The sequence below is a fragment of the Bos grunniens genome, chromosome 6 (genome assembly GCF_055505025.1).
Source record: "Bos grunniens cultivar Pamir isolate PY7600 chromosome 6, Bosgru_T2T1.0, whole genome shotgun sequence".
Lineage (NCBI taxonomy): Eukaryota > Metazoa > Chordata > Mammalia > Artiodactyla > Bovidae > Bos > Bos grunniens.
In genome coordinates this window covers 31,551,268-31,566,620 of record NC_141170.1, presented here as the reverse complement: position 1 = coordinate 31,566,620, position 15,353 = coordinate 31,551,268, and the positions used below count along the sequence as shown (strand labels likewise).

Below are 15,353 nucleotides of genomic sequence, written 5' to 3'. Positions count from 1 at the left end.
ATAGTTATTCATGAAACAATGGTTTGAGCTTCAACAGTTGTAAGCCCCATTGTTAAATCTCTTGCCTTTTTAGTATGTATTTCTAGTTTTGTTTCTGTTTTTGTATTTAACCTTTTGGAATAGTCTAAGCTAGACTATTCCAAGCTTAAACTATTCCAAGCTTAAAACTACCACAAGCTTAAACAAGTCTAAGCTTGTTTGCTGGACAGACTAAAGGTGGTTAGTAGCTTAAATTCACATTTCAGCATTGTCCTTTCTTGGGCCTTTGCAAACAGGAAAATAATTGGTTAAAAACAAAAGTCGGTTATTAAGAAATACTTGTTTTCCCATTAACTTTCTTTTAAAGAAGAGGAATCCGACATTGAGAAGTGAATAGATCAGTTTAGTACAGTAAAATAGGCCATTTGGTTACAAAGGTAGCTCTTAAGATTTGAATTATTTTTTGACTTAGAAAATACCTTTTTCAAATACAGATAGTAAGAGGCAGACTACAAAGAAATGATACAGCAGCAGACACATTAAGAAGAGAACCTCTGGTCAAGCCTTTGATTTTCAAGTTACAGAGAACTTTGGTTATAGAAAACTGTGTGTGATGACTGACTTCAGACACGCTGTTACTGCATAAGTGTCCAGTTTTCCCCTGGTAGTCACATATTGCTTTAGTGTGCATTTAGAGTGTCTGGCACTTACACAGTAATGTATAAGGAGCTAGCTTGTATGTAACATCTGTGATTGTAGTAACGGTACTGTACTACTTGTAAGGATCCTGTACTACTGTACTACGTGTGTTTGGTCTGTCAGTTGATCAGAAATATTTATTGAGCATCCCTTGATGCAAAATCCAGTTCTAGAGACTAAGAAATAATGGCCTTTGCCCTGAGTGAATTCACAGTCAAGGAAAAAAGATGAAACAACAATGTCAGAGGCTGCTGTAAAACAAGTGTGAACTACTTGGTTGCTAAAGGACAATCATGTTTCATAGGAACTGGACATGGACTTCTAATCCATAGTGACCATACTTACCAAGGGACAGTATGGGTGTAGATTTCATATCAGGTTTTCCCATATAGTAGGGAATAATCTGCTGATATAATAAGCAAGGAAAATAATCCCTGGAAGATGAAATAGAAAGTGGTTGTTTTTGGTGACTGCTGAAAGTGTCTGGTTCTGAGATAACTCCATTGACATTTCCTAATGTATTTTTACTCATTAATATCATTGCACAAGAGTAAAACCCCATTCTGCCTGGGAACTGCATATGTTTTAATGAAAAAAGTGCATGACCCAGTGGGCATTTTGGCAGGGGAAGCCAAATGGCTGTTGACCAAGAAACTTCATAGCATCAACTTACTACAGTCTAGTGCCAGGCTTCTAAACCTGGGAAGATGATCCAAAAACTGATATATAAAATTTTTTATGTGTACTTTATTTTTCCTGGGGAAGAAAAAACCTTAGGAACCATTAGAACCCCCAAAGAAAATAAATGTTTAGAAAAACATGCATAATTTTAATCATAAGATCAGACCCTCGGCCCTTCATTCAGCACACACTTAAGTGTCCCACCTATAATTTATGCTCCACACTATGCTAGGTCCTGAGGTATAGCACAGTGCCCAAGCCTGCTCCTCTGTATTTTCTGAGCTTATTGACAAGCAAGAGGTGGGGTAGTTCAACAAGTATTGATAAAATGGCTTCCCAGGTGGCTCAGCGCTAAAAAATCTGCCTGCCAACACAGGAAATGCGGATTTAATTCCTGGGCTGGGAAGATCCCCTGGATGAGGAAATGGCAACCCACTCCAGTATTCTTGCCAGGAAAATTCCCTGGGCAGAGGAGACGGAAGAGCTACAGTCCATAGGGTCACAAAGAGTCGGACATGCCTGAGCATCCATGCATGAGTGCTATGGTATAGAGCCAAACATGTTTTATTAGGAAGGTCCAGGGAAATTTTCCAGTTGAAGTAAGTCATGTTTGAACTAAGACCTAAAGGATGTGCAAGAGTTAATCTGGTTATAAACTGGAGGCAAGGGACATTAGGGGTGGGGAATGGGTAGGAGACAGCATTTGCTGAGATCTGGATACCAGAGCTGAAAGATTTTCAGTCTCTCCAAATTTTCTTTCCAGTAAGTTTTCACTTCTTTGAGAAAAAATACTAATAAAACTACATGCTCTACCAGGGACAAAATGTTAGGGTTAGTGAAGAAATAGTATATTTCTTCTTTTCTGATTGTGTATAATGTTATTTTTTAACAGTAAAATCTGAAGTGTTTTAATAGTGAATAAGTTCATTAGTGTGTGTGTTTATTTCCATACTTTAATAAAATAAGTATATATTAAATCATCATATAATATGTGAATTTTAATAGCCCTCTTGAATAAGACTTAAATAAGAATTTCTCCCAATTAACAGAAAAATAAAATAATCATTACTCCTAATATTGAATACCAGTAACATGCAAGTTTGTGAGAAGGCTTTCTATTTTCACATATTTATGTGTGAACCTTCCCTTATATTTTTTATGATGAACATGTATTTTCTACTAAGAAAATTATAAACCATGTGAAGCTCAAAGATTCTTAAATGAAACCGCTGTAACTGAAGTTGATGAAAAATCAAGGCTTCAGTTATTTTCATAAGTAAACATATGTTAATGATATCCAAAGCATCACTTGGCTATATATAAATTATCTTTTCTGCATTTGTGTGTGTGTGTATATGAAATTATATAAACTGGATTTAAGGCATCCAGCTATCATAGTTTTCTATTATGATTAAACAAATAGTACCATATGTGTTAGGGCATAAAAGAGAGACAGGTGCTCTTTTCCACCACAAAGACTTACTTTTGTCTTCCCTTTTCATTTCCACAACTACCAGGATCTAACTGTGTCACATTCAGATTCCCACACCTATTTTCAGCTTTTCTCCAAGCCATTTCTCTTCCTATTATACTGATTCATTCTTTATAGAATTGCCAAGTAAGTCTTCATGAAAATAAACTTTTCATTCTTGTACAAGAGTCTGTTTCAGACAGTCTTTATATTGAATGAGGAATATTCTTGAAAAAGTGATGGCGACAGTGGTGTAGGAAGAGATGCTGTCTTTTATTGAGCAGCTACTTTGTGCCAGGAACTGTTTCCTCTAAGTAATATATATATGTATTACCTCATTTAATATGTACAAAAACCCGCTGAGCCTAGGTACTGTCATCCCCATTTTACAGATTGACAGAGATGTAGTAAGTGGTGGAACTAGGAGTCATTCAGGCAGCCTGGATCCAACCTACATGCAACTTTCCTATACCAGAATTCAGTGAGTGTAAGTTCAGCAATAGACCCACACATAGTAAGGGACGTCTTCTTCCCAGTCTCTGGTGACATATTTCTATCCGTTTTATACACAGTGGAACATGGCATTGGCCAGCTTATGTCCAGGGAGCACCCAAATGTGGCCAGAAGCATGCCATTTGGGGCATACTTGGCAATTGCCATCAGTTAAATTGGATACCTTAGCATTTTATCCCCTTGTTTTGTTTTGTTTTTTCCTCTTTCCATTTTTATAAAGTCTGTGAAAATATTTATATGATTGTATAGATGCTGTCAAACAATAAAAATAATGCACTGCTGAGACTGACCTGGTGGGCAGGTGGCTCCTTTATGTGCCAAATTTTAAGTGTTTCTCAAATGAAGGTGCAAGGTGACATGGAAAGCTATTTATGGTAGCAGTAATGTTCGTGATTATGGATTGTCAGAAACAATAACTATGTTGAATTCTTATTCTTTAGTCAACTATTCCCGTGCCCTTCTTTTGGATAATTTTACTTATCAAAAGGTTTTTTCAAACTCCTTTTCAATACTTGCGTATTTCAACCAGGCTGTGATTCTGTACTTCACTGAAAAAATGGTTATTCTTGTTGTTAATACTATTTCTGCTTTAAATTCTTCTCACTGACATTAAATTAGAAACCAGAAAGGACCTCTGACTCCCTTCATCCATGAACCTTCTTTAACAAGTCCAGTATCCTTCATCTCCTGAATCGTTGGGTTCTGTCTCCATCACTTGATTGAATACACTTGAAATCATTCTCTGATGATTTATTTTAGCCTATGTGATTCATACTTTTATAAAATTATACAGAAAGTTCTTTAGGGCAAAACTTTTCTTTTGTACCCTTAAGAAGGCCTCCTATTACTGTATATACTATTTATGGTAGCCATCTAATACACTTAGGTGAACTCAATGCCCATATGGTACTAGTGGTAGAATCCACCTGCCAATGCAGGAGACCTAACAGACTCGGGGTCCATCCTTGGATGGGGAAGATCCCCTGGAGGAGGAAATGGCAACGCACTCTAAAATTTTCAGAGAATCCCAGGGACAGAGGAGCCTGGCAGGCTACAATCCATGGGGTTGCCAAGAGTCAGACATGACTGAGCATCTGAGCACACACACAGAAATGCCCCATAATCCCCAGAAAATGATCACTTTTAAAAGAAAAGACTGTTGTAGTACCTTACCTTCCATTACACACAACTATGGTTTCTGGATATTTAAAATTTTTTTTTTAAATATCTCTTAGCTCATAATTCAGACTCATTGTATTTTATTTTGAAAATAGAAGTTTAGTATAACAAATAATTTTTTGTTGAACATATCTGTGAATACTATTCAGTGCTGATGAAAATATAGGAAAATTCAGGTAGAATATTTATTGGCACAGCTTTTTTGAAAATCGCTTTATCAGTGTGAATCAGGCGCCTCAAAAATTAAGTTCCAATGGTTATACCAGACATTTATTGCAATGAAATAATCAGATATGGGCAAAATATACAACTATGTATAATCATCACAGTATTATGATTTATAGTAGCAAAACTTTAAGTATAACTTAAAAAACCTAACAGGAAAATTATTGAATAAATTGTAGAGCATCAGTACCACAAACATTGATAATGATGTTGTGGAAGAATATTTAGTGGTCTAGGGTATTGTTTAAAGTATAGTAAGGTTTTAAAAGCTGTCTCCCAAGCCACATATACAGTGTGATCACAAATTGATTTAAATATAGATACATGTACACCCAAGTGAAAGGAAATGTACCAAAAATGTAAAAAGTGGTCTTCTCTGGAGAGTGGAACAATAGAGGATTTTTATATTCTTCATACTTCTTTATGTCTTCCAAATATTCTTGTTATTGTTCAGTCGCTTAGTTGTGTCTGACTCATTGTGACCCCATGGACTTCCGCACATCAGGCTTCCCTGTCCTTCGCTATCTCCCAGAGCTTGCTCAAACTCATGTCCATTGAGTCAATGATGCTATCCAACCATCTCATCCTGTTGCCCCCTAATATCCTATAAGAGGATATATTACTATAATCAGGATACTGTGTTGTTTTCTCTTTAAAGAAAAAAGCTTTATGAAAGCTCTAATGTATGGATGTACTCATCCATCTGTCTACCTCAGAGTTAAGTATCTTCCGTGACAGACTTTCCCACATCCATGAACAGGAACCATAGCTCTAAAAGCAGGACTACTGCTTTAGATCCAATGTCCAGTATAATTTTTTAATATTTCTAGTTAGACATTTTGAGTTTTTCCAGGTAACAGGCCAAAAAACATTACTTTTTGGCATACTTTGTTTTCAAAGCTAACTATACGCTGCATACAGTGCACGTGTGGCCCACAGTGTCTAGACTTGGGTGCATTCAGTACAGCATTTAATTTACGCCTATCCTATGCTCAGAAAATAAAACCTGAGTGGGTCAGTTCAGTTCAGTTGCTCAGTCGTGTCCGACTGTTTGTGACCCCATGGACTGCAGCATGCCAGGCTTCCCTGCTGCTGCTGCTGCTAAGTGGCTTCAGTTGTGTCTAACTCTGTGCGATTCCATGGACGGCAGCCCACCAGGCTCCCCCGACCCTGGGATTCTCCAGGCAAGAACACTGGAGTGGGTTGCCATTTCCTTTTCCAATGCACAAAAGTGAAAAGTGAAAAGTGAAAGTGAAGCTGCTCAGTCGTGTCCATTCTTAGTGACCCCATGGACTGCAGCCTACCAGGCTCCTCCGTCCATGGGATTTTCCAGGCAAGAATACTGGAGTGGGGTGACAGGCTTCCCTATCTATCACCAACTCCCAGAACTTAGTCAAACTCATTTCCATTGAGTCGATGATGCCATCCAACCATCTCATCCTCTGTCATCCCCTTTTTCTCCCCGCTTCAATTTTTCCCAGCATCAGGGTCTTTTCCAATGAGCCAGTTCTTCGCATCAGGTGGCCAAAGTATTGGAGTTTCAGCTTCAGCATCAGTCCCTCCAAAGAATATTCAGGACTTCCTTTAGAATTGACTGGCTTGATCTCCTTGCAGTCCAAGGGACTCTAAAGAGTCTTCTCCAATGCTACAGTTCAAAAGCATCAATTCTTCAGCGCTCAGCTTTCTTTGTAGTCCCAGCTCTCACATCCATACATGACTACTGGAAAAACCATAGCTTTAACTAGACAGACCTTTGTTGGCAAAGTAATGTCTCTGCTTTTTAATACGCTGTCTAGGTTGGTCATAGCTTTTCTTCCAAGGAGCAAGGAGCGTCTTTTAATTTCAGGGCTGCAGTGAGTAGGATTGTCTATTTTATAGAATCATGTTACTGTTCTTTCCTTTGGCACGCCTCCTTTTGTAATCTGCTCTCAGTGAGAGTACTGGAACATTTGTTGCTACCAACCGGTTAGCCTCAAGTTTACATGGTCAGGTTCTCTGAGTTGTGATTACGCGTGTACAGGGCAGTCTTTGTGAAATTCTCACAGTGAATAGATTATAGATTCTATTGCCATCTCAGAAGCCTGCCAGGCAAAGTTTTCTGGACAAGGTTCATTCCTTGTTACTCTGATCTGGAAATAGCCTGGCTTGTCTCCCTTGTACGGTAAGTTTTACCCACTTGCCTCTGGGATTTTATAGAATCCTGAATCGGGAAGAAATATCAGCAGGGTTCTCTTTGCACCCCAATCCACAAATGAAGCACTGGAACAGCTCCGTGCTGCCTCTAAGCTGCTCTCCCTAAAATTAGCTTTCTTCAGGTCTACTTTCAGTTTCTTCCCAGCTCCTTGTTACTCCTGTCACTGGCATCTGCTTTAGTGCACGGTCATTAATCACGGTGCGTTTCTACTGTCTTTGCTCTATGTTGGTGAGCTTCTTCTGGACCTTTTTTGGATGGAGCTTTTAATGTGTGCCTTTCTTTGTAGTTCACATCATTAATAACTCTTCTGTGGCTCATCAGCTTCCAGTGCCAGAACGTCCTGTGTCTTAAGGTAATCACAGACGTTGTGTATCATTTTCCAGAGGTAAATGCTATACCAGATTACGTAACTAGTACTCAGTGATGGAGCTCAGGAATTCAAGTTTTTGGATTCCCAGGCCTGGGCACCTGTGAGACCTGACTGGGAAGAGAGCATGGCTGTCATTTGAGGGAACCCACAGTATTCTCTGCTCTTTATTTGTTTAGTCGCTCAGTAGTATCTGACTCTTTTGCGACCCCTTGGATTGTAGCCTGCCAGGCTCCTTTGTCCATGGGATTTCCCAGGCAAGAATACTAGAGTGGGTTGCCATTTCCTTCTCCAGGGGATCTTGCCAACCCTGGGATTGAACCCTCATCTCCTTGGCAGGAGATTCTTCACAACTGAGCCACCAGGGAAGCCCCCTCTTCACTCTGGTTCTGTATTATTTGGGGTTTTTTGGTTGTGCCCCTTTTGGGGAAGGTAGAGAGTATAATGGGGCACGATTTTCCATTGTGATTGTTCCAGCTCCCACCAGTCCCTTGGATTGCTGTGAAGTGCTCTTGAGTACAGGGAAGTAAATATTAAATTATTTCCCTTGCAGTTTTTCCTATTTGAACTTTGTCAGAGAACAAATAGAAGAATCTGATGAGCTTAGAAATACTTGTGTAGAGGGACAGTGAAACAGACTTATTGTGAAATAGCCTTTAAGTAAATATTTTCCCCCATAATTAAAATTAAATCAGTGTATTAAAATTAATGGGGTTCTTCTAGAAAATACATTTAGTATTACTATGTAATATTTTAGTGAAAACAACTTGATTTTTCTAGTTAAAAAATAATATATTCACATTTAAAAGGTCACAAAATACAGAAAAGTAAAAAATATAAAACAGAATTCATCTACAATTCTAGTACCTATCAATAACCACTAATAGGATTTAGTAACCAGATTCTCTTTTTCAGTATATATACATGGAGTTCATTTACAAACTCACACAATCTTATAAGTTGTGTGTATACCTGAGTTGTGTGACCTGCCTACAACTATATCAGTAGATGCAAATCTGTACCACCTCCTTTAATGCCTTAGTTGTTTGGATGTGCCATAAATTCTTTATTCCCTTATTACAAGCATTTAGGTTATTTTAGGTAAATTAGGCTACCACAAACATTCTTGGTATATCATTGTGTTTCTGACTTGAACAATTTTCATTTTTAGAAGTGGAATTTCTGGCTCAAATAGTAATGTATTTTAATTTCTTATACACATTTCCAAGCTGCCATAAACATTACAAAACTTTAATGCCATGGTATCATGAATGTTCCCATTGGCTACCTCCTTGCAACTCATTTTTGTCTGTGACTGCTGTAGTTGGTTGTGGTTTCTCACACTGATTAAAATCTCAACTCTCCAAGGAAACAGTGTGGTTTTTTGGGATAGTTGATTCAGTAGCTGTAAACTACATAACATTTTATCTGTTTTTCTGTTTTCTTTAAGCTAGTGACAATGTTCTATGCAGAAGAGGATGAGTTTTACTTCTGATTGTACACTGAGAAATTCCGTGTTTCTCTAAGATTGCTAGCATTTACTTTCTGGGGTTAAAAAGGCTGCTGGGGCTTCTTTTTTCTTTCTTCTAGAGGTGTAAAAGTTAGGATATTTCTGATATGTACTCTGTCTTATCTGAGAATGTCACCGTGTCCTGTTCTATGGACAGCAGCTACCCAGTTGAGGTCCACAAAAACTCTTCATTTCTGACACTTCTTATCACCAAATGTGTGGGATTTTTTCCAATAGCAGCAATTCTTTAACAAGGGCAGGGTGTCCCACAGTTTAACTCATTTCTAACTCCGTTCCCCTGGAGATGGCATCAGATCCCACAGGTCAAGGGCTCAGATCCTCAAGCCTACTCCCTGACCCCCACCACACACAGACTTTGGCTGCAAGTGACAGGTCCCCAGGTTACCCACCATTTCTAGCTGACTGGGCTACAAATCGGAGGTTCCCATGACCTTCTCTCTCTTGAATTCAGTTATTTGCTAAACAGCTCATACAACTCAGGGAAACCTTTACTTATGTTGCCAGTTTATGAAAGGATGTGTTGGAGGATACAAACGTACAGCCAGATGAAGAGACACGTAGAGTGAGGTCTGGAAGGCCCAGAGCACAGAAGCTTCTGTCCCTTTCTAGTTGATGTACGTCACCCTCCTGGTTCATGAATATGTTCACCAACCTGAAAGTTTTCGGACCCCATACTATTGGGATTTTAAGGAGGCTTCCTCATATGGATAAGACCCATTATTAACTCCATTTTCAGCCCCTCTTGTCTCTCCAGAGAAGTGGGAGTGGGGTGCTGATAATTCCAAACTATTAATTATGGGAACCAACTCCCATTTGAGAGACCCCCAGAGTAATCTCATTAGAACAAAAGATGTTTCTAGTGTTCTTATCACTTAGGAGTTTATAAGATTTCAGGAGCCTGTGTCAGGAACTGGAAATTAAAACCAAATATTTGGTTCCAGGATATTTATTATTATAAATCACAATATCACAATAACTTAATTTTACTTTTTCCAGGATTGTTTGTATTTCCCTGCTAATAGTTTTTTTTGTTTTTTTTTTTTTTAACTATACTTTGGAAATAAAATAGACATTGGCCTAACTTACTGGTTAATTCTAACAGGACCTCTTAGCTTTTTTTTTTGTTAGCTTGATAAGTTAGCTTGATAGCTCCTTTGCTAATATTTATTATTATGTTACCAACCCAATTACTGTTAGTTTAACAGAGCCTCAGTTGCTAAATTTGTCCTTGGTTTACTTAACATTGACTTATGTTATTTCTCTATGTTTAATAATTAATTTGTTTTTTTTCAATCCAGTCTTCTCTATCTCCTTTAAATAAGTATGGCAAATACTTAGAGGACTCCAGTCTGTAGCCAAATCAAAATACAGGGTATGCATTGGTTTCTTGTAAATGTAAAGTTGACATTTATTACCTATGATACACTAAGTACAGGTACTCTTAAGTAACAGTTATGTTCACAACAGTACTTCAAAGAGTTATTTGTGATCAGTGATTGGGTTTCAGGAAGGATTTCCCCTCAAGAAACTGTAATAAACTTTCAAAAAGTAACACTCTAAATCAAAGACACCATGGAAGCACCTTAAATGTCCATCAACAGATAATGGATAAAGGAGATGTTGTGTGTGTGTATATATATATGTCTGTGTGTATATATACATACACACACAATGGAATATTACTCACCCATAAAAAGGAACGATATTGGGTCATTTGTAGAGACCTGGATGGACTTAAGAGTGTGTCACACAGAGTGAAGTAAGTCAGAAAGAAAAAAACATATATTGACTCATATATATGAGTGGAATCCTTTTGTATAGCACAGGGAGCTCAGTGCTCTGTGGTGACCTGAATTGAGTGGGGTGGAGGGAGACCCAAGAGGGAGGGGGTAGATGTATGCATATAGCTGATTCACTTCATCGTATAGCAGAAACTAACACAACATTGTAAAGCAGTTATACCCTCAATAAAATAAAAAGAAAAAAGAAAACACACCTAGCCTCAAGGAGACAGTGTAACTTGTCTCTAAACTAGGCTGTAACTCAGTTGTCTATACTACAGACTCCATAGTAATAATACTGAAGAGAGAATATGTCAAGAAGAGAGATCTCACAAGCATGGGTACATAAACAGTGGAGAGGCACTTTGTGGCTATTCCAGCGCTTCTCAGGAGGGAGGGAGCTGCAGCCCTACCCCGCCCGCTCCATCGTTGAGAGAGAAAAGGAGTAGCCAACATCAAAGCCAGGGCCTCTTTCCCCAGACACACTGCATCATCATTGAGTTACCATGTACCATAAGAGCAACTGTCTTACAGTATGACTAAATTAAATATTTAATTCAAGTGAATTAGTCTGCTCGTTTAGCCAGGAAATAAGCTATGCTTCCTTGAAAATTCAGGGCCTTTGTACAGTTGCAGCCTGTCTCTTGTCTCTTGACTTAAAGTATATCTTCATTCAAATGGATCTTAAAAATAAGGTGATAGAGTCTGTTAGGAGCAGCATTTTTAGCCATTTAATCCAAGTGTTTCAAGTGGAGTGGTGGTCCTGATGTTGCGTTGGTCTCATGGCAGCAACCCTGTGACAATCCATACCCCTTTCCTTGTGAGTCAGTGTTCTGAGTGAGAACTGAGTAGCCAGCGTAACTTTGGAAGCAGCCGTTTACCACTCGACATTTAGAGTGCACGTCTGGCACAATTCTGATCTCCACAGCTCTGAACTATGCTTTATCGAGAGCAAAATTTAATCCAGACCTTATCTTCTGTATCAACCAGTGAGGCTCTATATTACTCTTCTTTGCAATCTGTGAATATGTATTATGACAAAAATTCAAGGTAATATAGCTTTTTAGATCAGGTGAAACATACTCGAGGCAACAAACTGCTACTCCTCAAAAAAGGAAATGTTCTGGGAAAGAGACAGGAGTTGGCTCTGCTGCCTCCCACCTCTTTGATTCATATATTAGATGCTTTTGTTGTTGTTGTTTTAACAAGTTGAACATATTCCAGAGGGCACAATTTTTTAAAGAAATCTTTTATAAATTCTTCTTTGGGGGTTATAAAAGAATATTGTGGTATGCATTCTTTATTACAGTACAATTCTGAGCATGCCAAGGTAAAGTGGGGAACAACTTTAAAAAGAGAACACATACCTGTTACCTTCCAGGGAGCAGGGCTGTCTCTTTTAAACTGATTCTATCACTCTGGCACTCATGATTTTAAGTGTTGTTTTAGAAACAAAACAGAGTAAGTCTGGATGGAGCAGAAAAGTGCTCTAGATGAGACGTGCCAAGGGAAAGTCAGAGAGACCCCTTGTACCCACCACCCATTTCTACCTAGAAATTCACTTTCCTGAGCTCTTCTTTGCATAGATCTTGGAGGTTCTTTATATTCTTCTTAATAAGATAGACTTTTATTAGGTGACAAATGTAGTTTTTGGTTAAAGAAATGCAGGCTAAAATAAGAATAGTCCAAGTCTATATAGAAAAATATCATGATTATTAGAAAAATAGGTTCTTACAAATCTATAAGCCTACACAATATAAATCTGTGGCACATTATATTTTCAGAGGATTATACTTGAAAATCATATATGCAAAGATGTCTGTATATGATGTATTTTAACACAAATTCATTGTAAAATAATAGAATAGTGCTTTTTCTGTATGAGACACTTTCTGAGTATTCAACACGTACAGATCCACAATCATAAAATCCAGTAAAAGCTCTGAAAGCGTTTTTCATAAGTTTGCCTGAACTTATTTGGTGCTGAAATATGACCTAAATTTACTTGAGGCTATTTATAGTCTTTATTGATTCTGTTTAATTTGAATATCCATTCATTTCCTGCAGAAATACTAATGTGCTTGCTTGTGACACTGCCCCAGGCCGTGCTACTTCTGCGTGTTTGTTGGCCTCAGTATTGCCATTTCACCTTTCTAAAAAAATAAAATTCTGAATTTCAAAGTTCATTTGGCCAGAAAATAACCAGATAAAAGATTTTGGACTGATGTTTATTCTTTTACTCTTTGCAACAGTTCTGAAGATAGATACTGTTCTTGTCTGTGTTTTATAGATGAGGAGACTCAGGAAAAAGAGATGAAGTCTCTTCACCAAGGTCATAACAGGCAGTGAGGGGTGGAGCTGGGATGTGAGCCCGGGCAAAGTCATTAATGGAAATACAATACAAATGTAATAGAATAGAGATACTTGCTTGCTTTTTATATTAGCTATCTTTGGGTCTGACCTAACAATAATATTTTTATATGTAGTTTTCGTTCCATTTTAATCACATGTCACCTTACTAGATCCCCATCTGCTTCCCTGTTTTCTGAATTTAAATTTAAATTTTATATATTTTTGGTTTTTTTGGTACATTTTTACAGGATAACTGACCATATATTTGACACTGGAATGTACCCTTACACGCCGCTTGAAAATCACTATGCCACATGAGAACCAAAGTTAACCAGTTTAATTACAGTGATAATTTAATAAACTTGTGAGAAAAGGACAAATGATAAATTCTTTTTCTAGATGGTTGTTTCAAGTTATTGCTTCAGATCCAACGCTGACTTCCATGATAAATTTTTTAAGAAAGAGGGCTTATCATGGGCAAAATATTCTTTGCTCACTTTCTTATTTTTGCTGTGCTTTATCCTCTGAGAACTTACATTTATTTGCTAAGTATTTATACATATAAAATTCACATGATTTTGTGAGTTTAAGTATGAATGTTGCAGTTGTGTGTAATGGTTTCAGTTTCTGAAGGATGAAGCTAATCCATTTTTTTTTAAATTTCTGTAGGTTCTCAAATTTTATAGAACAGATAATGATCTTACAGCTTAAGACACTGTTAGAAGAAACTATAATGAAGTATCGTTTATATTTGAAATCTTGACATTCTTGTCCTTTTGCCTCACATGGAATATTCTGTATACAAGAGTATTGAATTTATAGTGGGGAAGGAAATCCAAAAAAGAGGCTGTGTATACAGATAGCTGATGCACTCTGCTGTACAGTTGAAACTAACACAACATTGTAAAGCAACTATGTGCTAATCAAATTTAATTTTAAAAAACGTTGAATTTATAGTAAGAGGAAAGAGTACTATACATTAAATTGAGTCAACGTCTTATCTTTATTGAATTATAAGTGATTTATTTTTAACAGCAATTTTTCCTTTATTTTTGTTTTGAGGAAATAGAACCATCGGGGTGGAGGGCTTGGGACAAGTATAGATTGTTCTTTATTTTTACTGTCTAAGCCACCATTTATTTTAAGAAAAGTCACTAGATTTCCATCATAATATTTGGCCTGAGTCTAAAAAACACTCCACATGTGTTTTAGCTTCACAGAAGGTCAAAATAAATATTAAAGAATGCAAATCTTGATTTTCGGTGGGAAAAAAAATCGGTTACTTTTTATGGGATGTACATCTTTCTCTCCTCTGATGAGAAGCTTTGAAATTGTTAATCTTAGCTTTGAGACATGTTTAACAGTCATAGTTGATATATCTGCTTGGTTAGTGTCGCATGGCTCCTTGGGTACGTCCCCAGCACTTTTCACTGCTAATCTCCTGGTTACACCCAAAGAGTTCTAGGAATCCCCCTTTCAGTTACCCCTTTTGATACCTTGTTTTTGATAACACTTTTCTTTCTTGGCTTGCATGACATTTTATCTTTCTTTTCCTTTCTTTTTGCCGTTTGCAAAGACTCTTGGGAGGATTTGACAGATTTGGTGGAGCAAATGCGCGATGATACAGAAGGTGCGTGCCACACCAGCATCTTTCAGCCTTTTTTTTTTTTTCTTTCTTTCTTTTTCTTTCTTTTAATTTTCTAACCACCTTTTGATCGTTTTCCATAAGAGGAAGTGTCTACTTTAGGTTTTATTTCCCATTGACAGTAGCTGGAGCAGTAAGCTTGTTTGCCAGATTGTCCATGCAGGTGCTTCATACAGGAGTAGGGTTTTCAGAGTCTTGCATTTAAAATCTTTATGGTTCCAAGTAAAGTGGCATTAATATATGTTTATGCTGTTCCTTCAGGATATTTGTTAAATGACATGTTCAAAGGGGACTTTATTTCAAGATTGTATCAATTTTTTCTGTCTGTCTTTTCATTTGTTTCTTAGGAAAATGTAAATGTTTTTATATCATTCATTTAAAAATGTATATATACATGTGTGTGTGTATGTGTGTGTGTGTATGTGTATGTGTATATATATATATATACCTATTTCTTTGAATTCCACAAACAGTTTAAAAACAGACCCCAGGAACATCAAGTATTTGGTCTGGAATGTTGCTCTGATTTGTAGATTTCCATCAGAGTAAGCACCTTGAGCTTAGTCATCTTATAGCATTCCTTTCTGGTGGAATTTCTTTGACAAGTAGAACATACATTTTAATGCATGAAGGCTCCCAAACCAGTAATTATTTCTTCCATAATCGGTACCTTACTTTAAGGAGCTCAAGGTGATCTACACTTTTTATAAGAAAAATTGAAGTCTGGCTCCACTTC

At 37.4% G+C, this 15,353-nt stretch overlaps 1 protein-coding gene across 27 annotated transcripts in view; it reads left to right on the top strand.

Moving 5' to 3' along the window:
* The window catches only part of RUFY3 (RUN and FYVE domain containing 3), a 92,774-nt gene that overhangs the window by 23,664 nt on the left and 53,757 nt on the right, over positions 1–15,353 (top strand). For 7 of the 27 annotated variants that reach the window (XR_015165338.1, XM_086405483.1, XM_086405474.1 and 4 more), the window contains one exon: positions 14,549–14,602. The exons of the other annotated variants lie outside the window; for them this stretch is intronic. Coding sequence is in view for 6 of the 7 variants with exons in the window: in XM_086405483.1 (XP_086261609.1) it covers positions 14,549–14,602 (54 nt within the window). In the remaining variant the exon portion in view is untranslated. The remainder of the gene's footprint in view (positions 1–14,548; positions 14,603–15,353) is intronic. 27 annotated transcript variants of the gene reach the window in all.